At 35.7% G+C, this 23,264-nt stretch overlaps 3 protein-coding genes and 1 long non-coding RNA gene across 4 annotated transcripts; 3 read left to right on the top strand and 1 right to left on the bottom strand.

The window, feature by feature from the left end:
- The first annotated feature begins 3,980 nt into the window (after positions 1 to 3,980).
- LOC147539279 (uncharacterized) lies at positions 3,981 to 4,499 on the top strand. The gene has a single exon (XM_086643098.1). It carries the CDS (start codon positions 3,981 to 3,983, stop codon positions 4,497 to 4,499), a length of 519 nt encoding a protein of 172 aa, XP_086499224.1.
- Positions 4,500 to 13,290: 8,791 nt separating this feature from the next.
- Positions 13,291 to 13,810, top strand: LOC147539278 (uncharacterized). Its single transcript, XR_015225635.1, has 3 exons — positions 13,291 to 13,415; positions 13,541 to 13,563; positions 13,654 to 13,810. It is a non-coding gene; the product is annotated as an uncharacterized LOC147539278 (long non-coding RNA).
- Positions 13,811 to 13,830: 20 nt separating this feature from the next.
- LOC147539277 (uncharacterized) lies at positions 13,831 to 16,350 on the top strand. Its single transcript, XM_086643097.1, has 3 exons — positions 13,831 to 13,928; positions 14,680 to 14,824; positions 15,405 to 16,350. Exons 1-3 carry the CDS (start codon positions 13,831 to 13,833, stop codon positions 16,056 to 16,058), a joined length of 897 nt encoding a protein of 298 aa, XP_086499223.1. The 3' UTR covers positions 16,059 to 16,350.
- A 735-nt stretch (positions 16,351 to 17,085) lies between these two features.
- Positions 17,086 to 18,196, bottom strand: LOC147539276 (uncharacterized). The gene is made up of 2 exons (XM_086644094.1): positions 17,471 to 18,196; positions 17,086 to 17,195 (listed from the first exon to the last, which is right to left on the bottom strand). The coding sequence occupies exons 1-2, from the start codon at positions 18,194 to 18,196 to the stop codon at positions 17,151 to 17,153; spliced, it is 771 nt and encodes a 256-aa protein (XP_086500220.1). The 3' UTR covers positions 17,086 to 17,150.
- Between the last annotated feature and the right edge of the window lie 5,068 nt (positions 18,197 to 23,264).

Raw genomic sequence — 23,264 nt, 5'->3', positions numbered from 1 at the left:
CGTCGTGGAACGACGGATTGAAGGACACCCAGCCTAATCAAAATCAGTATATCCTGATATGAGAAGATAACTATTTGCCGAGAGGAGTAAGCCTTTGCCAATAAACCCTTTGAGATAATGCAGAATTCGGTGAGCAACAGTAAGGTGGATGTCTGTTGGAGATTACATGAATTGACTCAGATTATTGACCGCATAACAAATATCCGAACGAGTAACCGTCAAGTATAGTAGGCGGCCAACTAATCGGCGTGACTTTTGTTCCATAGGGAATGAAAAGACTTTAGAAGTCGTGAGGCCAGAATCGTGTAAGATATCAAGGATATATTTTCTTTGACCAAGAAAGATACCCTTGTCCGAACGAGAGACCTCAATACTCAAAAAATACTGAAGTCGACCAAGATCCTTTAAGGAAAAGGTTATATCAAGAAAAGACTTTAAGGCAGAAATTGTCTTAGAGTTGTTACTAGTGATAACAATGTCATCGATGTAAACAAGTACGTAGATGCGGACAGAGTCGTGAGAATATGTGAAAAAGAGAGTAATCAGAGAGGGATTGGACAAACCCATATTTAATTAAGACGGTGGAGAATTTGGGGAACCATTATCGTGATGCCTGTTTGAGACCATAAAGGGATTTGTTTAATTTACAAACTCGGTTCACCCCCTTACTATGAAATCCTGGAGGTGGTTCCATAAAAACCTCTTCATCCAGGTTGCCTTGTAGAAAGACATTATTAACATCCAACTGATAGAGAGATCAGCCTTGATGGCGACAATGGACAGAAGGACTCGAACAGTGACAAGTTTAGCAACTGGAGCAAAGGCATTATGATAATCAAGTCCTTTAATTTGATTATAGCCTTTAGCAACAAAGCGAGCTTTGTAACGCTCGATCGAACCATCAGATTTGAACTTAATCTTATAAACCCACTTGTATCCAATTGAACGTTTACCAGGTGGTATTATCATGCATATATAATTCTTAGCCTTGATATATTATATGAATGCATGTGATGTGAATGCGGGAAACTATTATAACCATAGAAAGTGTTTCTTTTTTCTACTATTTACCAAGGGTCGGGGTTGATAAATGGAGTTCTTTTTATGACTAGGGTTTTTAAATTTTCATGTCCCCATATAATAAGCTTCAAGTTCTTCCATTAATCTTAATTTATATGTGATATGTTTAATCTCTCTTAGAATGTGGAGGTTTTGGGTGGTGAAGATGGGGTTTACGGTGGCAGGGAGAAAAATATAATGAGAAGAGATAAAGAAACAAAAAATATTAAAAAATTAAAAAAAAAACTATTACGAAAATGTCATAAGGACAAAATTGGAAGACTAAATAAATTTTGGAGGCCAAATCGAACTCCTGGACACAATTGGGGGCCAAACAGAAAACCCAGACACTTATGGGGGACAAATAGGCCAGTTGGTCACAAATTGAGAGCCAAAACGGAATTAACCCTTTTGTTGATTGTTCGATTATACTCATCTTGCCGATGGAATACCGAATGTGATGCGGAAAAAATTAAGATAAGAATTGTGAACTTGTTATTCACGTACATTTGTCAATAGTAGAACACTTATATTTAGGTATGACTTCGATTACAAACAACAAATAAATAAAAATATCTACATTTGCTATTGACGATTTAATGGACTTTTACGGTCTCACGGTTATTTAAAAGTTAATTATTTGGGTCCAGGAATGACTCATTTACTACAAAGTTTTAGCCAAGATTTTCTACCATTGAACGAGTTGCTTGAGTTGCTTACACAAACGACGAACTTGTGTTATGCACTAATTTTTATAAACCATGGTATAAGCTTGTCTAGTTGTCTAGGATGAGAAATGACTCACTTTATTTTTTGTTTACCAACGATAACAACCAAATTCTCGAGGAATGACTCATTTCACTTATATTTATGCATTTGCCTTTGGGTCGATGGGTCTATGTACATGTCCAGATTACTTTCATGAAGTTTTTCGCTTTCCAACTAAACTACGACTTTCATTGGAAAGAAACTAGAAATGAAAGATATAGGTGGTTCTTTTTTGTTTATAATTTTGCTTGGATCAAAATAAGATTTGATGTTTTGTTCTCCTTTTCATGACTTTACCGTAAAAATACAACTGAAAAAGTATAAAATGATACTGGGTGAAAATAACGGTGTGATTTTGGTGGTCCTGTCAACGAAGAAGTTTGAAGTGATGGGGTAAAGTTTGGTTCATTGGAAATTTCCTTGGTTTTGAAGTGGTGGAAAATTTTGGATATTTTAATCAGTTTACACTCTGTTGACCAAGCAGTGAGTGTGACTGAAACTTCACCTGTTCAATTTAGTGAAAGGAAATGCAAAAATAGCAACAAAAAAAACCAAAAACAAAAAAAAACAATAATTGTAAGTGTATATAACTACCAGCTCTATGGCAGTGCTCATCAATGGGCGTCCTGGCAGTACTTTCAATGTGAGCAGGGGCATTAGCAGGGTGATTCTCTCTCTCCATTTCTTTTTGCCATAGCCATGGAAGGTCTTAGTCGTCTTTTAGAGAAAAATCATAATGATTCCTCTTTCATAGGCTTTCCCATTCCTCACTCGAACTTTTCTATCAAACATCTCCTTTTCGCTGATGACTGTATCATTTTCGGGCAAAACTCTCTTGAGAATATTTTCAATCTTAAACAAATTCTGAAGGAGTTCAGCGAAGCGTCTGGCCAGATGATTAACTATACTAAATCGAACATCTTTTTCTCTAAAAACTCGCACCCTAAATTCAAACGTATGATTATTAGAGAACTTAAGGTTCATCAGTCGTCTTCTGGGGATCAATACCTGGGCACTAAACTTTTTATCGATCGTAACAAGAAACAAGCTTTTAATTCCCTCATAACCCAAATCAAAAATAAACTTGCCAAATGGCAAACTCATCTCCTCTCGCAAGCTGGCCGCTCGGTAGTTCTCTCAACTATCGCAGCGGCTGTTCCCCGATACCAAATGCAGTGCTTTGCCCTTCCTAAAGGCATTAGTGACAGCATTGAGTCTATTCAAAGGACTTATTGGTGGGGAAAATCCAAAACTTTCCATACTATCAACTGGAATTCAATTTGCAAATCTCGCAAACATGGAGGACTTGGTCTGCGTCTACCCCAACTCCAAAATCAAGCTTTTCTGCACAAACTTAACTGGCGCATTATCAACAACCCGGATGCTATATGGGTTCAAGTGCTTAAAGGGAAGTATTTTCATAACTCTCATAAACCCAAGCCACCCAAGAATCATCATTCGTGGCCTTGGAAATCTATATCTAAACACTACCATCAGAGTGAGAGTCTTATTTTTTGGAACATTAACAAAGGTGGACAAATCAATATTTGGACTGACTATTGGATACCGAATCATCCGCCACCGATTACGAATGATAGAGGTTGTACGTTAGATAAGGTATCTCAACTTATTACGAATGGTAAGTGGAACTTAAACGTCATAAATATGTGTTTTAACAATGATATTTGCAGTGCTATTCTCAGCATCAATCTTAATCCTAGCGAGGAGGATAAAACCATCTGGACATTGACGAAATCAGGTAATTTCTCTCTTAAATCCATGTATAATTTTTTACGGAACAATACACTTTACACTACACAAGATCAGATGGACTGATTCTTTATATGGAATATGAACACAATTCCCCGGATTAAACTATTTCTTTGGAAATGCTGCACGAATAGCTTACCAGTAAAAGCAAAAATTGGTAAATTTATTGGTAATAATTACTCATGTGTTAACTGTAATGAGGAGGAGACTCTTGATCATGTTATGCTGCATTGCTCTTTCGCGAAAGCAATCTGGTTTCATTTCCAAGTTAGAACGGATCAATTCAGTGGATTCAACAATGGAAACCTCTAGAGGAAGAAACTATTAATCTATATGCTAAAATTCTATGGTTTCTGTGGAAAGCCAGATGTGAGAACTGCTTTATGACGAATAAACAAAATCCATTACAGATGATAGAGAGGATTAACAATACCACAACCACTCCACTCAGAACTGAGTCTAGCATTACCACTAAATGTAAGGAAAAAACGAATATTCAAACATGGAGACCTCCATCGACACCATATATTAAGATCAATGTAGACGCCTCCTTCGTTAACTTAAATAAACAGGCTGGAATCGGTTACATTATACGAGATGCAGAGGCCAACTATATAATAGCTGTAGCAGATACGGTACGAGGGCAACATGCGGAAGAATGTGAAAGCTTAGCGATATTATCTGGTCTTCTAGGTGCTATGCAACTTCAATTATCTTATATGCATTTAGAGAGTGATAATCAGGCAATAATCCGAGCTCTCAATGGCAATGGAGGAAGTCTTCACTGGCAATCACAAAGTATCATCCAACAGATCAAAGACATCAAGGACAAATTCACAGGAATTATATTCACCCATGTGTCTAGAAATTGTAATACTTATGCAGATGCTTTAGCTAAATGAGGTCGAACCCACGGTCATAAGAAAATTTGGAATGATGTCGCATCCTTTATTTCCAAATTTTAGTTGGTTTGTAATAGACTCTTTTATTTAATGGTATTTCTCTTCATCAAAAAAAAAAGTGTATATAAAATTTCCCCTCCAAGATTGCTAAATCCTAAATTCCCAAGTTTTGCCACGTCCTGGTGGGCGGCTTAGCAACATTTAAGGGTTGTCTTTATAACTTCCCTCATTAACAAAGGGAAGTTCAATTACCGTCGTGGTGGGTACGAGTGCGCAGTCGTGGTGGGTACGAGTGCGCAGTCGTGGTGGGTACGAGTGCGCACAACATTTTTTTTGGGGGATGCTGTTGTACTCGCTTATAAGTCCGACTCTTTTTACTTCAGCTTAATGGCATGCAACCATACCGGTGGCAGCTATAGATTAACATAAACTATGAACGATCAGAGTGCAGTCGAGATTTTCAAAATTCAGTGCGAAAATTTGATGGGCACATTAACTTGACAATGCAAAAAAAAAAAGAGTTACTCCACATATATTCAAAACTATTAGAGGCAGCCTAATCCTACTTTGGAGCCCAATTTAACAAGGGCCCTGAAATGATGGTATCTATAAGCACCCTCTAGAGATAAAAATAAAAGAGAACTATTATAAGTAGGGCCTCGCAATGGCAAGGAAGATGCATTTCCTCCCTCTTCATTTTTCTCTCACATACTTTGTTCTTTTTTTTTAACATGGACTCAAGAGTCATTACATCATTACATGCGTGATACATCGTTAACATATTATACCATAAATTGAATAATTTCTATAACTACCATCACAAAGACATCTTGGGTGTCAATGATCATATAAAGACCCTTAAAGGCATCTTATAGAGCTTGACTATCCATTTATTTCTACCTCTACCTTATTATACCTCATTTCAATAAATCATGGATTTCTACATCCATGGAAGATGCGGAGTGGGTAATGACTATACCAAGTGGTGGTAGCCATGCTGTCCATTAATTTCATTTTTTCTCATATATCTACGTATTCCTTCGTTATGTTTCTCCTGTTGCTTCTCTTTAGCTTTAAGGGGGGGTGAGTGGATCAGGACATTGGGGGACATGAAACCCCAACGTCCGTGTTATTGGTTGGGGACATTTCGGGGGGGGGGGGGGGGGTATCTTATTTTTCTTTCTAATTTCTTTATTTCTTAGGTTGAGACTTCACTTTATGTGATTGTTAAAGAAAAAAAATATTAGGTCTCTAGCTAATTTCTAATCATGAGAAGAACAACTAAATTTCTTAAATTTATATAAGAATTTTTGGATTTATTAAGGTCCAAAAAGAGGGGGGTAATTAGTCGTATATCCCCACAATTCAGTAAGGACCCAAAACAAAACTTGAAATGGGAATTAGGTTCAAAAAAATACTTTTTGGTGGACCTAAGTAAATGCCATTTTCTTCCTCTCCATATTGCACCTCTAAAAATACACTACCACTCCTTAAAAACTGTACAATTGAGTTTTTTTTTGTTGACAAACGTACAGCTGAGTTAGGGTTGAGTTCTAAAAAATCAACCGTTTCTACCCATAGCTATTTCATCTACTTGAGCATATTGCAGTTCATCATGACAGTTGGGAAAAGCATAAACAAGATTGACAACTAAATCGAAAAATGCATAAAATTTTCAAATTATTTCAATTTTTTTGGACAAAACAACACACATAATATGCAGACAAACAGTCTTTCAAAATAATGCTTGTTTTTCAATTTCAAGCACCTTGGTAGTGTGGAGGTAGAATAACTTTAGTAAGTGAGGTTTTTGAGGAGAGAGAGGGTCCAGAGTGACGTCATACAACTCAAGACGTTTTTTTTCCCTTTCTCCCTTTCGCCTTCAATCCCAGCAAAAATCTTGCCTTTAATCTTCTCAACCCTTCTCAAAATCAACCTAAAGATCAATCCATTCTTCAACTCAACTTCTATGTGCAAAAGAACATCACCTTACAACCATTTTCTATATATCATTATTTTCCCTATTGAAACCCTAACCTCAAAATCATACCAGATCCAAAAACAAAATCCAATCGATTTACCCCAATAGCAAATCTGTCTTTAATAAAACCCATCACTCTTAATCCAAAACCTCATCTTCCTTTTTGACTTACAAACCTCTCTAAACCTACTCTCATCTTTAATAAAACCTCATCTTCCACCGAACACTGTCATATTTTAATTAAAACCCTTAAGTTTAGTCTATCATCTGCCGGAACTGAAATCCATGAAGCAATAAGGGGCAATTTCAAGTAGAAGACAAAGTCGGTTCCTAGACGACGGCGGTCTTGCATGTCGTTAAAATTGAGCTAGTGTTCTTCATCGTCAACGTTGAATCACCGACGACGACAGGGAAGTAATCTAGACTTGTTTATTTCTGTTTTAAAAGTTAATAGTTAGTTCCTAGCTTTTATCACCTATTTCTAGGTTTTGTTTAACTTTGGGCCTAATTCATATCTTTAATCTTGCATGCCTGTAGATTTGATGCTAGTGTTTTCATTAGTATAGTTATCTTTGTTTCTTAGGCTAGTTCTCCGAGTGCCTCTTCTTGTTATTTCTTAGTGTTCTTTTCTTTAGTTCATCCCGTTGAACGATTTTATGCTCATTTTTTCTAAGCTTGCTTGTGTCCCTTTTACAACCTTTGTATCAATCTTAGAGTAGCTTATGTGAGGCAGACTATCTGTGTTTAGAGTAATTTGTAATTTCGATCTTTGATAATTAGTATATGCTAGAGTAACAACTTAGTATGTAAGGAAGTAATTAGTAGATATATTAATGTTCTAACCATATTTGTCATCTGTTTAGCTATATTTCTTTAATGCTTATGTTGAAAATCTAAGCTTTTAGTACTTCCTTTTGTTCATTGACCTGTCTGTTATACTCAGGATCGTAACAACTTTAGAGTTCTTGGAGAGATACATGAAATAACGTGTTTCTTTAGTGCTAACCTCTTTAACCTCTACTGTTGGTGCTTTTAGTTACCCAGGCATTCTTTCACTCTAACTAGAAGATAGCTTACCACCATTAGCTTTAATAGGACATAGAAATAACTTTTAATTCTCATCAGTAATTGAGGTAGAGGACAAGTTTCTGATAGAGGCCTTAGACTTTTGGGTGTTATAAGGATTGGTCTATCTAGAGTGTGCCTTTGTAATTCCTTACTAGCTTTACTAGTCTCCTGGCAGACCCCACGAGGTGATTTTAGCATCTCACTTAGTGCAGTAATTAGGGTAGGGGACCATAAGTACTTTGCTTGAGGCCTTAGAAAATTGGGCCTTTATAAGGGTTAGTCCTGCTAGAGGGCGACCCTAGATTTCCTTACAATCGCTAATTCTTTAACCTCATCCTTAAGTTCTTCGATTGAGGCCTTAGACATCTGGGCTTTATTAGGGTTAGTCAAACAAGCAGGTGCCTCTAGAATTCCTCCAAATTTCATTAGTCTCCTGGCCGACCCCGCGAGGTGCCTTTAGCGTCTCACTTAGTTCAGGAGCCGGGTGAGAATTTGTATCAGTACAACTACGAGGTAGACTAAGATGATCAATAATTTAGGGCCTAAAGTCCTTAGTTGGAATGTAAGAGGAATCTCTACTTTTAGTACTCGTAAACACCTTATGAGCCTGATCAACAGCCACAACCCGGACATCATCTTCATAGCCGAAACAGAAACAAAATCATATAACATCAAAAAATATTTTAAAATTAACAAACACTATGATCACTTCTTCGTTGAGCCGACCAATAAATCTGGGGGCCTAGCGATGTTTTGGAATCACAACCTTAACCTTAAAATCCTATACTCGGATAATAATATGATTCACACGGAAATCTATAATAGCAATAAAAACCCTGAATATAGTATTACAGGATTTTACGGTAGCCCATACCATAAAAACAAACTTAAACCATGGAAAATCTTAAATAATCTCAAAATTCAAGATGAGATTCCTTGGGTTATCATTGGAGACCTTAATGTTATCCTGGATGTCCAGGATAAAGATGGAGGCAAGGCGACCTCGAACTCTAACACTCACAAAATTCAATCATATATTAACAACCTTAATTTAACAGATATGGGTTTTAAAGGTTATCCTTATACGTGGAATAATAGACAATTTGGAGAAAACTTTATTCAGGAAAGATTAGATCGAGCCCTAGCCAACCTCCCCTGGCTTCAAAAATTTCATCTTTCTAGTATCTCTCACCTAGAAACTGTAGGTTCCGACCACCTACCAATTCTCTTAGCAGACACAGACTTAAGCTGCAACAAACCTAAACCCTTTAAATTTATTCGTACCTGGATGTCCCACCCTGATTGTCAAAAGTTTATTTCGGACAAATGGACTAATCATCAGAATATTCAAGTTAACCTTAAAAATCTCAGTAGACACCTTACGAAATGGAACAAAACGGTCTTTGGAAACATAGAGAATAACATTAAAGAATTAATCACACAGCTTAATAACATAACTACAAAAAAAGAATTCAACGTAATAAATAATCAACTGGAAGACTTGTATAGGCTTCAAGAATCCTTATGGAAAGAAAAATCTAGGAACAACTTTCTCTCAGTAGGAGATAGAAACACCAAATTTTTCCACTCTCAAGCCATACAACGTAATAGGACTAATAAAATTATAGCCATTAAAGATACCAATGGTGAGGGCAGGAAGGATTAGAAGAAATCCAAGCTATTTTTACCTCACATCTTCTCACTATTAGTTCTTCTCAGGGTCATAGTAATAATCACTCCATTCTCAATCTTTTCCAACGAACCATCACGCTAGAACAAAACATAGAGCTTAATAGAATCCCCGACCAGGAAGAAATTAATAGTGCTATTAGTAGCCTTAAAAAAGAAGCGGCACCGGGTCCCGATGGATATCCCCCCTACTTCTTCCAATCGAATTGGAAAACTGTTAGTCCCAATATTCAGATTAGTTCAAGAATTCTTTGAGACAGCTGAGCTTCCACAAGACACTAATCATACTCATATATGCCTCATCCCGAAAACCACAACCCCCCAAACGCCAGCCGACTATAGACCCATTAGCCTTTTAAACACCACCTATAAGATTATTACGAAAATATTGGCTAATAGATTCAAACACTCGCTTCATAATATCATCTCCCCTTTCCAGGCGGCTTATGTCCCAGGTAGACAAATCTCTGATAATATTATCATGGGGCAGGAAATCATCCATTCTCTCAAAACCATGAAAGGTGCTACGGGTTACTTTGGACTTAAGCTGGACATGTCCAAAGCTTTTGATAGGATAGAATGGAGTTTCCTAACAGAAATCTTGTCTAAATTGGGTTACTCGGATCATTGGATCAATATGATTGCCCAATGCATTACAACCTCCTCAATGGCGGTTTTAGTCAATGGGCATCCTGGTCCCATTTTCCACCCCTCTAGAGGAATCAGACAAGGAGACCCCCTCTCCCCTTTTTTGTTCACTCTAGCTATGGAGGGGCTTAGTCGTCTGCTTAAAGAGGAACAGGATAGAAATAATTTCAAAGGTTTTCCTACAAAAAACCCTAATCTCTCCATCTCTCATCTTCTTTTCGCAGACGACTGCATTATTTTTTGTCGTAACTCTCTAGATAATATCCATATACTCAAGACTATCCTTAATACCTTTTGCAACGCGTCTGGACAAATGATCAACTACGCAAAATCTAACATTTTTTACTCTAAAACTCTCATCCTAAATTCAAACGTATGATTATGCGTTCTCTAAGAGTAAAATACGCCTCGACGTCGGAGAAATATCTAGGAACACAATTATTCATAGGTGCTAATAAAAAGCAAAATTTTAATGATATTCTCCATAAAATAAAAATGAAATTAGACAAATGGAATCACAGTTTTCTCTCTCAAGCGGGTTGCACTATAGTCATCTCGACTATAGCCGCGGCCGTACCCCGATACCAAATGCAATGCTTCGCCCTTCCCAAGGGCATATGCAAAAGCATTACGACTTTGCAAAAGTCGTTCTGGTGGGGTAAGTCCAAAGGCATATGTACCAAATCTTGGTCTTCGATATGTCTTCCAAAATACATGGGTGGTCTTGGAATCCACCCCCTAGAGCTGGATAACCAAGCGATGTTGAGCAAATTAGCTTGGAGAATTAAATCTGAACCGGAGTCCATGTGGGTTCAGCTTTTGAAAGCCAAGTACTTTGACAATACAGATAACCCAGGCCCGGCGAAATCCCATCATTCCTGGATTTGGAAAAATATTAATAAATATCTCAATATAATAGGAAATTACACGATGTGGGAAGTACACAACTGAAAAAGTATAAATATTTGGACTGACAATTGGATCCCCACGCTCCCATCTATTCCCTATAACCAGAATTCTAACCTAAATAAGGTATCTCAGCTCATGGACCAAGGTAACTGGAACGAAAACATCCTTAACAATGAATTCGATAACGAGACTAAAAATCTTATTCTAGCGATCCCGATCTCTATAGATAGTGAAGATCAAAGGAAATGGACTCTTACCAAATCAGGAAAATTTAGTGTCAAATCCATGTACCAACACCTATGTATCAGTATGAATACACCCCAACCCCAATCCCCTAATTAGAACTTCCTTTGGTCCCTACCGGTTGTTCCCAGGGTAAAAATGTTTTTATGGAAAATTTGTACTAAAGCACTCCCAGTTAGGGATAGGATAGGAAAATACATTGATAACAACAGAATCTGCCCGAATTGTAATGAGATAGAATCCATAGAACATGCTATCCTTCACTGTCCCCTGGCAAAAAATATTTGGTTCTATTTTAATATAATTTCTGAAAATATTATATCTGTTCGAGATTGGATTTTCTCCTGGGAAATAAATGACCAGAATGCTTACACAATTAACAACATTCATTACGCTACCATTATGTGGAACATATGGAAAATTAGATGTGACCATTGCTTTCAACACGAAATCAACACGCTAGACACAATTATTAACATCATTACGACTTTCCCACAAATTCAAATAGTGAATGAAACAAAAACCAAAACAGAACAAGGAAAATGGATCCCCCCTGGAACGTCCTTTTTAAAGATCAATGTAGACGCATCTTTTATAAACACACAAAGTATCACAGGTATCAGTCTTATCGTCCATGACAATGAATCTAAATTGGTCGAAGCGGCATCATACACCTCAAGAAGTAGAAACGCGGAGGAAGGTGAGGCTATTGCAATCCTCAAAGGAATACAATGGGCAGAATCTCATGAATATAAAAAAATCATTATCGAAAGTGACAACATTAATATCATAAAATATCTTCAGAAAGGAAAGAACAATATTCAATGGCAATCCCTAATACATATCAAAAGAATCCAGGAAATAAAAAAGAGATTAGAAATAGTGAAATTCTCTCATACAAGCAGGAAATTCAATCAAGCAGCGGACAAATTGGCAAAATGGACAAGAAAGAAAAACAGATCGAAGGTTTGGAAACAAGTACCTTATTTTCTTTGTAAATTGTATTGTAATAGAACTCTTATTTCTATCTAATATATATCATCTTTCAACAAAAAAAAAAAGCACCTTGGTAGTGTTAGTCACGTCATAATCTGACCCCACATGCTCAAGAAATCAATTATATTTTCTAAATTAGAAGTGAGAATTGAAAAACAAGATGTCCTTTCATATTTTTCTAACTTTCGGATTCGGGTTGGAGTGTTTGAAGATAGGAATAAAGAAATTGAACTTGCTGAAAAGTGAAGATGACTGTCTAAGAGGAAGAGAGAGTAGTTCCCGCTCCAAGAACAAGAACAGTAGCACATAAAGATTGAAAAATGATGATGAGTATGAGTGGTACTTTCTTAGTGGTTTTTAGATTTTTCAATCCCAACTCAAGAATTAAGTTAATGAAACTAAAGTTTTTATTTTGTTCACCCAGCTTACTCATAATCTATTGACAAATTTTAAGGGAATGGGCTTAAGTAAATGGACGCCCTTCCTAATGTTACTCTTATAAATTTTTCTAAAGACTCCGAGCTACAGCCCTGGTTAGCCCACTAACACCTCTTTTGCCCGAGAGAGATGGAAAAGGGGAGGGGAAATGAGATATTTTCTCTAACTTTGTCTATTATTCCTTGGCCAATCGAATGATCGATCATGAAATCAATGATAAACTCCAACTTTGTCAATCCATGAAGTTCATTTTCAAAGGTCAATTTCTTATAAGAAAGTCATTTGTTTGTATACCAATAATTGCCTGTATATTGTTAAACAAATTCACATGAGGCAAATGCATTATTTTAATAATACTTGTAATAATCATAATTTGGTATTGAAGGAATAAATTAATCATGATGACTATACATCCTCTCAACCAAAAAAAATGACTATACATCCATTACCCAACATGACTCCCATAATGAAATACATATACGCACGGACGAATCCAAGATTAAAGACTAAGGGGACCAATGTAATACGAAATCGGGTGTTTCTGTTTGACAATCTATTATACAAAACAGATCCTTGTTACTAGGACATAATTAATACAAACAATATGACTAGGACATAACAAAATCTGAGTAGGACATAATTTGATTGCCACATAGACATTTTAAAAAGGCAACCCTTCTCTTTTAATCTTAGTCGTTCAAATGGATGATATGGTTATTCATCTTTTAATCAAGACCTTCAATTGAATAGCACATTGAAAACCAAAACCCTTTGCCTCTTCGTCATCCTTCACGGTTTTTTCCTCTCCCATGAGTCATTCATCTTTACTCTCTGTATTCAATTCGATTGACTCCATACAGTTTCTCTCAGCTTCTTTCTCTCTCCCTCTCTCTCTCTCCAATTTTGCTTCAGTTCCTCCTTCACCGCGTATTGTCATCACGAAGGTAGGAACAATCTTTCTACGATCTACTATCCCTTCTTTCCTTGTTAGATTTTTCATAGGGTTTAGTTGTCATTGTTCACGTAGATCATATCTGACTGATGAATTATATGATTGTGGGATGTGAAGAAATGACATGAATTCTTATGTAGGTAAGTCTTTACTTTGCTTTAGGGTTTAAGTCTAGGGTTTCATTTTAGAATCATCTCTTTTAGGGTTTTTGAATATTAATTGATCTCTAGAAAATGCAGGTTTCACTTAATTCACAACTTACATTATCAATTTGAGGAGTTGCACCAATTACCTTCTAAAGTTTCCAATATCTCATTAGCTTCTATTCCCACCCTAAGGCAAATCTTCTCTCTCAAGGTTATAACACCCAAAAGAGATACAAGAATTATCAGAGACAAAGAAAAAAGATGGAGAGTCCAAGTAGTAATATCTGTACTTACGTTGCTAAAATCAGCATGTCTAACGGAAATGATAGATGTCATTCTTCGAATTGGCAATTGAAACTGTATACTTGACGAGTATATTAGGTGATACCAAAAAATATTTTCATGCATTATATCAATGTGAAACATATAGTTTAATGTTTGAGCCTTAAAGATAATTTCGAGGAAGACTTCAATTGGGTACTATTCATATTGTTTTTGTAGCAGTTCGTCTAAGTAACCAATTAGCAAATCCTAAGTGTGCTCAACTGTAACTTGTGGTTGTATTTAACCAGGTGGTATTTTTTTTCTCAATACTTTTTAGTTTAAGGTCTCTGAAACTTTTTTAGATTGTAAGTGATTGAGGATAAAGCAAACTTTGGATTCCTAAAGATAGAACTACTGAGGTACTTCAACTATCGTCTGCCTGACTTTTTACTCGGTTCTAGGTACAAAAGCTTATAACTAACAATCGTGGTTCTATTTTTTCAACTTCTGGGCGAGGCTATCAAAAAGTGGCTGGAAGAGAAGGAATCCGAACAGAAAAGATAAGCGGTTCTTCTCATAAAATATGTTAATTGGGTTTCTTTTCTTGTAAATTTGGTGAACAATTCCTACCCACTTTCGAATTATTAAGTTTTATGAGAAAATATTTGATCACCGATTGGAGCTTGAAAATTTAATCATTTTATACCTGAATTTGCTAAAAATCAAGTGTCGATATCTTCTGACATGATTTCTCCATTTAGTACTCCAACATTCTCATCCGACGATTTTTACGGATGTTTGATTAAAAGAATAAGTCTTTCCCTCTAATCTCTCTTTCATGTAAAGACCAGAACTATGGAGTTTGGAATTGGTATTGTCTGGTTGTAAAATAAGTGCAGGAAATGATGGTAAAGTTGCTTGGAGACAAACTCCATGGCACCATTCTCATGCTTCTCGTGGTCCACCGAGACATCTTCGTCAATTCTTGCAGGTTAGTTTTAGGGTTCATCTCTTCTCTCTCTCTATAGAAGATTACCTTAATTACTCAATTAATTACACTGATTTTGATGCTTCAAAGTTAAAGGTTTTAGCTAGATTCCCGCTGGTCGGTCTACCACCACAAGTGTTTTACAAAAGAAATTCACTCTCATGTTGTACGAAGTGATTACAGCCCAGAAACTGAAGTTGCTGACTCTCATTGGTTTGGATGTGTAGACATGAAAATGGCCAGACCAATGAGAGTCGTATCGCCACATTTTTGGGCAATATAGTATTCTTCTGTTATTAAAGCTCTTTCCCTGTTAAAAGAAAGAAAAAGATAAAAACAAAGCTATTGATGATGATGGGTCCCAATTTGATATAAACATATGATCCATCTAACTGGCCGTACTGATTAAGGCATCGATGACAACACGTCTATATAGACATTTTCTTACGAGGGCACGGTCAAGTCATATACAGAACGGATAAATTTAATCACACATATAACTGATAGATCTTTAAATGCAAAATAGACGATAAAAAAATGGATATATTGAAGATGTTTTAATTTGGGTTACGTTATGAAACAGGGTCTTGATCCAAAGTTGACAGCCAATCTATTTTCGAATTCGATCTGCATAGGAGAGAAAGCTATAAACAATGAAGACTGTTTTGTACTAAAACTTGAAGCTGAACAAACCACATTGAAAGATAGAAGCAGCAGTAATGTAGAGATCATGTGTCATACAGTTTGGGGTTATTTCAGCCAAAGAACTGGTTTACTTGTTCAGCTAGAAGACACTCACCTTCTCAGGATAAAGAATTCTACAGGTGATGAAAGTGTCTATTGGGAAACCACCATGGAATCTTTGATCCATGATTATCGTTATGTCGATGGAATTAACATCGCACATGGCGGTCGAACAACTGTTTCGTTGTTTAGATTTGGCGAGAACTCTGAAACACATTCAAAAACAAGAATGGAAGAAGTTTGGACAATTGAAGAGGTAGATTTTAACATAAAGGGATTATCCATGGATTGTTTCTTGCCTCCTGATCTCAGGAAAGAACTACAAGATGGGTGTGAAGTTGTTTCGAGTAATATACGTGTGCCATTCAAACCTCAAACTGTCTGTCCTGTTAAAGTTGGTTTATCGAAGATCATTGCTTTTGATGATTCAGACTCTACAAATTCATCAAACAACTCAACAAACGGTGACGACGAAGACTACAAATTTATCTAACCATGAGACCTTTTTGTGTTGTACATATATTTTACATGTTATTAGATAAAGAGAAATGTAGATGACCTCCCTAAAGACCTTGGATAAAGTGGTTTGGAGGCATTCTCTTTTAAAAAGAGGCAGAGGAATAGGGACACTCTTCCTCGATTGACTGAGTAGACGACTATCTCCTAGCTTTTAGGTTTTCTCCATAAATCGACCTGGATTCGATCTCACTGATGTGGTTGTGATATTGAGTTCTTAGTGTCCTAAAATATCTGTAGTTAGTAGTTTTATATTAATGTGAAGTTAAGAAGAGTTTAATACCTTATTTTTCTTCTCTTTGAGATTGTCTTTTCTTGTTTTCTTCTCGGCATTGTTCTTATTCGAGAGAGGATCTGTGAGCAAAAGAAAAAATTAAGAAGTTCTTTGACGAGATTATTTACGATATTGAATTCGCAAAGCAAAAGTAGCAAAGGGACAAAATATGGAATTCAAGATTATTAACTTCATATATAAGCATTCTTGCTGCTGATTTTACAAACTAATACCATAAACAAAAAAAACAAAGGGTTCTTCTTACCAGACTGTCTCACTATGCACATTCCAATAGAGATTGAGCACTATTACTACGGATATGAAAGCAAATTTAGACTCAATTGCCAGACAAACTGTAAATAAGAAGTTCCTTATCTTGATTTGGAACTGGTTATTCACTATTTGTTACATTTGCAATTTTCTGCATTTAAGTTGATTTATGTACATCTGTGGAATACCTGTTTAGGTCCTTGAACACTTTGCTATTTAAATATATTTACTTACGACTAGATAGACGAAGTCTGATAGCACCTTCTGAGTAACTAAACCCTTGCAAAAGGAGAATGAGGTGGAAAAGAGGCAGAATTTGATATACTCGTCCAATCAATTGATGTTGCATCCTTCATGCTATTAGTTCTCATCGTTATGGGTTCCCGTGAAGTTGTCTCACCGAGAAGGTTACCCGTTTCCGGTAGCTCAGCAAGATTTCTACTATGTAGGAAAGCTATACAAATGGAGAAGGCTTGCAATGAAAGAGATAGATGTATTGAAATCAACTGAATAGATACCCTTCTTCTAAGTGGTGAAGCAGAAAAATGGCTTCTGCTCTTTAACTCCTTCCTGTGGAAATTTTTTAAGAAGAATTTTAGTATAGTTCTTCTCTTTTATCATCGCGGATACTATAACATCGAAATACTTAGCTAATTGATACTATGAAAAATTTCTTTATGGAAATTAAACTTTTGAGACATAAAATTGAAGTTTAGAATGAAAGAAATTCTCAAATATAGAAAAGGGAGAACCGAAAGATGCTTAAAACTCCTACAGATAAAACTATAGTCGAGATAAAATGGAAAGATGGAGGACCGTAAAGGTAAGAGTAGAGGTAGAAATACCTCAACGAAAAGATGAAATTGCTCTGGTGCTGTAAAAGCTTTGGATTTGCATGAGCTTTCACTGAGTTCTTCCTGGTTGGAAAGAACTCTTAGTTTGCAATCAACATCCCAGCCACCACAGTCACATACTCCACCCGATCTCCAGCGATGAATTAGTGGTGAAGGTCGTCCGCTGGCTGGCAACCCATGAAAGCCACTTGGGAGTAAAACAACCGTACTTGGTGAGCTGGAGCAGGAGGTCTCTTCTGGCAAGAAATCCGACAACTTCATCTTATATGAATCTGCAGAATTATCATTCTTAGACCCACCACTTGGTGATGTGCCAGTGGTTTCTCTTAGGACCTTTACAATAGCGGCTGCAAGCTCACTTTTGTGTTCGAAATGTCGTGTATCTTCACCTGCTTGTCCGGGTTGATTACCAAATAATATGAATTCTCTCACCATACATTGATCTTTATTTCTATGCTTAGTTGAGCACTGGGCACTGGTGACTTTCATTTCACAGACAACATTAGGAACGTATTCACGACTTTTAAGTTTACATCCTTGGCTTATCCACCCTACACTCTTTTCTGCAACTTGGTGAAAGGAGTAGAAAGTGTACATCCAACTGCAGTCGTACTTCCTGCAGACACTAATTTTCTTCCTTGTAGCTGCAAGAACATCTTTGTTCTTGTTTACTGCAAATGTGAACCAAGGTAACCCGTTCCTAACAGTAACTTGCATGTACGGTGCTTCTCGTCTTGATGTAAACCCTCAGAGTTTGCTGGGCGTGCAATTTGAAAAATCCAGATTTCTATTTACGGCCTGGGAGACGGAAAATTCATGAGATGGTTCTGATATACCCTGCCTTGGCAATGATTCATCTTGGAATAACACTGTAGCATTAACCCGATTTGCTGATTTGGGCTTCAGAAGTGAAAGCTTTTACAAGTGAAATTTATGACAAAATTACTTGTGGCGTTTGTAAGGTAATGTTTGTAAGTATTCTTCACGTATTCATCATTTTCACTGCATCTCTTTTGTAATATAAGATGTTAATTCAACATTTGTAGATGAATACTGCAACAACAAATTTTTTTTTGTGATATGAGTTTTGGTAAAAACTTTATATATCTTACATTGGTATGTTTCAATTTGGGATTTCTGGTATAGAAAAATTAGATTGTATTGTTGATGTTTTCTTCACGTTGTATAAGGGGCATTTCCCCGCCCGTAGGGCGGGGACTATGCCTAGTCTATATAACAAATGACATAAGTATTGGTGCCATGTCATAACTTTGGTTTATAAATCTCGGTCGTCCAGTTTTCTTTTGTAAATCATGACCCTTGTTTTTAAAAAGTCTTTGAAAAGATAGATATTTAACCATCAGAATAACTACCCACTCCCTGTAAACTCTCTAACTATTTTTTTCTCTTTTCTTTTTTCTCCCTTCAAACAACTCAATATAATACTGGTTATTATTTTAAATATATTTCTATTACTTCAATATTTGTATAACCAAAATATTTGATAATTTTATATAAATAAATATAGAAATTTCCGTGCCCTATGGGCACGGGCTATACCCTAGTTTATTTACATTTTATATTTATACTCTTTTCATAAATAACGATTTTTGGATATAATGTGAAATAAGAGTAGTACCATTACTAAAAACTACGATTTTGGTTTATTTTATTTTCATCACTTGAGATCGTCTTGTAAATATAAGTTTTTGGAACAAAACTTTGTTGAAAGAGACAGTTTTTTTTTGTTGTCCAATCCATTTGAATGAATGTTCTTTTTCTCAAACTTCGAAAGAAGTGTGTGGTATCTAAAATTAAACGAGGTTTTCAAAAAAAAATTTGTTAGCGCTTTCTAAATGCATGAAAAATATACATGTAAAATAAAAAATTTATATGTTTCCAACAGAATTCGAACCCTTGAGTTGTGACCTAGCATTACCACCAGAAAGGCCAAGAGAATTCACTTGTTACTTCCAACGTTTTATTTTGATTAATATCTTTGAGAATCATGGTTACAAGCTTACCATAAACACCACTGCGGCTAGTTCGAGGGGGCTATGGCCCCTTCTGACCTAGTTGTTGTTCCGCCCCTTCATATACATATTTAAAGCGAGAAAATGAGTGTATGGGTCAGAATATTTTACTAAATGAGTAAAAAAGCAGTTAACTTTTTCAAATAACTAATATCTACCATAATACTACATATAATTGTCGTTATTGTTTCAAATAATATGGTTAATTATTTTTAAGGTCATTTTGACAAAAATCGTTCCAGAAATACCCTTATCTTCTTCATTTTCACTTTCTGCTCCAGCTTTACTTTCTCTCTCTAGAATGCCCTAGCATTCATCTTCTTATCCATCAAGGTAGTCTAATTCGCTGAATATTTATAAGATTTTTCGTCTGAATATAGTAATTTGCTCCGATGAATCTCCCGAGAAACAATTTCTCCTTTGAAATTCCGGTTTGTTATAGAAGTTTTGCAAAGCTTCAAGATCTGAATATAGTTGAAACTTGTTGCTAGAGACCAGATTGAAAGGATTCAAGTTATCTCTCGGTAAATTTCGGAACACATTTCTAGTATGAGTGGAAGCTTTCAAGTTTTTTTTTTTTTTGATGAGAGGTGGAAGCTTTCAAGTTATCTTGCTAAACTGGAAGTGGATTGAATAGATTTTTTTTATTGTCGATCAAACTTGGATTGAAAGAAAGCTTCATGTTTTCCTTGCTAAACTCCAAAACATGTATTGATAAGAAACTTCAAGTTTTGTCTGATCCAACTAAAGTTGGCAAACATACATCAGGAATTCATGGAGTAGTTTGATCCATTGATTGAGTTATATAAATAGAAAAAATAATTGTTTAGGTCATTAAATTATTCATAATACTAGTCACCTTTTTTATGGAGTTTGATTTCAGATCCCATTTTCATATTTTGGCATAAACTCATTTCATATAGTATGAGATCTTCCAGAGCCATTATTTCAATTCATAATGAAGCTTAAGAGTTGGGTTCTTCTGAAAGGTGTAGCTGAAGCTCAATTGATGGAAAGAAATGGAGACAGTAAAGAACTTGTATATTGCTTCGGCGAGATGCTAATAGACTTTGTTCGAATTGTTGGTGGAGTTTCACTTGCTGAAGCACCAACATTTAAGAAGGCTCCTGGTGGTAATCCTGCTAATGTTGTCGTCGGGATAGGAAGATTAGGCAGAACTTCAGCTTTTATGGGCAAGGTAAATGATTGAATAATTGTATTTGTTCGTTGTTTTCTATGATGTCGGAAAGTGGGCTTCCAATACACTCTTCTTCACAAAATATAGATTGAAAACTCGGTGATATGAAATACGCTCAGAAGGTGTTCGATAAAATGTTTAAAAAACATGCAACTACATGGAATTGAATCATGTCGGGAGATATGGAACCTTCTCAAAAAGAGTTCGGTAAACCGTGAATGGCTCTATTGTTTGCCTCGATTTTGCATTGACTTATTATTCATTTATTTCTTGCTTCTTGTTGTGTGTCTCTATATGATTCATTGATCAAGTTACTCTCACTTTCTACATTATTTCATCTTGAAGTATTGAATGTGTAATCTTAAATTAAAAAACAATAAGAATTTTGAAGGTTTGATCTTAAATTTGACCACAAAATTTCTTCCTGAGTTTTATATGATGAATGATGAAATCAATTCCAAACTCAAGATTTCGTACACATACTTTATATTATCGATTGGCAAATCGAATTTGCAAGATATGCAACTCAAGATTATATTCTGCAAAATTTGCAAATCATGTTTGCAATCTATATTTTGCAAACACAGTTTGCAGTTTACATTATGCAAACACATGTTTGCAGTTTACATTATGCAAACACATGTTTGCAGAACAGATTGTTGCAAACACGTTTGCAGAACAGATTGTTGCAAACACGTTTGCAGAACAGATTGTTGCAAACACGTTTGCAGAACAGATTGTTGCAAACACGTTTGCAGAACAGATTGTTGCAAACAAGTTTGTAAAAACCGATTGTTGCAAACACGTTTGCAGAAAAGATTGTTGCAAACACGTTTGCAGAAAAACGTAAAGGAAAAAAACGCCGTTTTTTTCTGGGTTTTTTTTTTTGAAAAAAAAAGTATTGAAAGTGGATCTTGTTAGAAAGCTAATGAAAAATCATTTCTGAATATATAATTTTTATAGAAATCCGACATCTCAAACAAAAGTTATATCGATTTAAAGTTTAAAGAAAAATAAAAGAATTTAGTTACACAAAATGACAAAAAATGGTATTTTAGTATTTGCACACTTTTTGACCAGAATAATAATTTTCAAATGTTGTGTGCTTTTCTATTCATTTTCAATATTATTTTGACCTTTCTAGAAATTACCTCATTTAAAGCAAAGTTTTCCTGCATATGCAACTTTCCACACATTTTAGGATAATCATTGAGGGAGAGGCGCTAACTAGTGCCCTACTTACCAAAGAAGTCTTCACTCTCATGTCCAATATGAGAAAAAAAAAATTAAAATTTATTTTGCGTCATGAAATAGAAAACAACTCCTATTTCGTTAAAGATCGGCGGTTACACCTCAATAATCTTAGTTTTAAATAAAATTATTGGAAAAAAACACGTATCAGACATCCAAAATCAGTTTTTTCCGTACCAGAATACTCCTCAACTTGTAAAATCTAGTGTTATGTCGTAACGTGTTATGCTTGCTTATAATGTACTATAAATAGTCTTATTTTAGACTTGAGCACTCGTAATGTAATAAATAGTCATAATGCGTTATGAAAAATATCTTACTTTGTTCTTCAACTTCAATACTAAATCGTTCACAATATATTATGAACAAAAATGACCATATTCTTTCTTGAAGTCTTTTTCAATCCTTTAGAAATTTTGTATTTTTGTAACACATGATAAATTATCATACTACCTCAAAAGTCAGTTTATAATATGTTATTTTCTAATATGTGGATTTTATCATGCCTCATGTGATGTGAAAGTCTAAAAACATACTGAGAGAGTTTCGAACCTACTTGTAGATGTGAGATGAACTTTTAGCTCAAATATAGTTTGAGTTAATTTTTATTTGCCCCCCCTACTTTGTGATCGGCTTCAAATATGACCCCCAGATTTCTGTAAATTCAAATATGGCCTCCTATTTTCATACAAATGTCATAACTACCCCTCCTATTAATGTATTTTCAAATAAAATAAAAGAAAACCTAAATTTCACCTCACTTCCCTTTCCACCACTCATCTCTCTCCACGTCACCTCTCTCTCCAACTCACCTCTCTCTCTCCCTCTCCACCTCACCAATCTCTTCTCCGATTTTCCGGCCAGCGACCTTCAAACTAAACAAAAATTTTTTTTCTCTCATCTCTCTCTCTTTCTAAAAAACTTCGGCGAAGGGGGTTCCCTTCGCCGGAGTTTTTAGAGAGAGAGATGAGAGAAAATTTCTTTTTTTTTTTTAGTTTGAAGGTCGCCGGCCGAAAAATTTTCCGGCCGACGACCTTCATCGGAGAAGAGACTGGTGAGGTGGAGAGAGAGAGAGAGGTGAGTTGGAGTGAGATGAGTGGTGGAGAGGGAAGTGAGGTGGAATTTAGGTTTTCATTTTTTATTTTATTTTGAAAATACATTAATAGGAGGGGTAGTTATGACATTTGTATGAAAATAAGAAGTCATATTTGAATTTACAAAAATTTGAGGATCATATTTGAAGCTGGTCACAAAGTAGGGGGCCAAATAAGAATTAACTCATAATGTTTACACAATTTCAATT

Source organism: Eschscholzia californica, unplaced genomic scaffold (genome assembly GCF_041429995.1).
Source record: "Eschscholzia californica isolate CP2 unplaced genomic scaffold, dmEscCali1.0.p SCAF_5, whole genome shotgun sequence".
In the NCBI taxonomy this organism is placed as follows: domain Eukaryota; kingdom Viridiplantae; phylum Streptophyta; class Magnoliopsida; order Ranunculales; family Papaveraceae; genus Eschscholzia; species Eschscholzia californica.
This window is presented reverse-complemented; position numbering and strand designations above follow the sequence as displayed.

Excerpts from the sequence above, each read along its gene's own strand:
- LOC147539279 (XM_086643098.1), top strand. The coding sequence starts at position 3,981 with ATGACGAATAAACAAAATCCATTACAGATGATAGAGAGGATTAACAAT.
- LOC147539276 (XM_086644094.1), bottom strand. The coding sequence starts at position 18,196 with ATGCAAGTTACTGTTAGGAACGGGTTACCTTGGTTCACATTTGCAGTA. Across the intron at positions 17,196-17,470 it reads AATTTCATCTTTTCGTTGAG|GAAGGAGTTAAAGAGCAGAA; the intron begins GTATTTCTACCT and ends AAATTTCCACAG.
- LOC147539277 (XM_086643097.1), top strand. The coding sequence starts at position 13,831 with ATGGAGAGTCCAAGTAGTAATATCTGTACTTACGTTGCTAAAATCAGC. Across the intron at positions 13,929-14,679 it reads TCGAATTGGCAATTGAAACT|ACCAGAACTATGGAGTTTGG; the intron begins GTATACTTGACG and ends TTTCATGTAAAG. Across the intron at positions 14,825-15,404 it reads ATCTTCGTCAATTCTTGCAG|GGTCTTGATCCAAAGTTGAC; the intron begins GTTAGTTTTAGG and ends GTTATGAAACAG.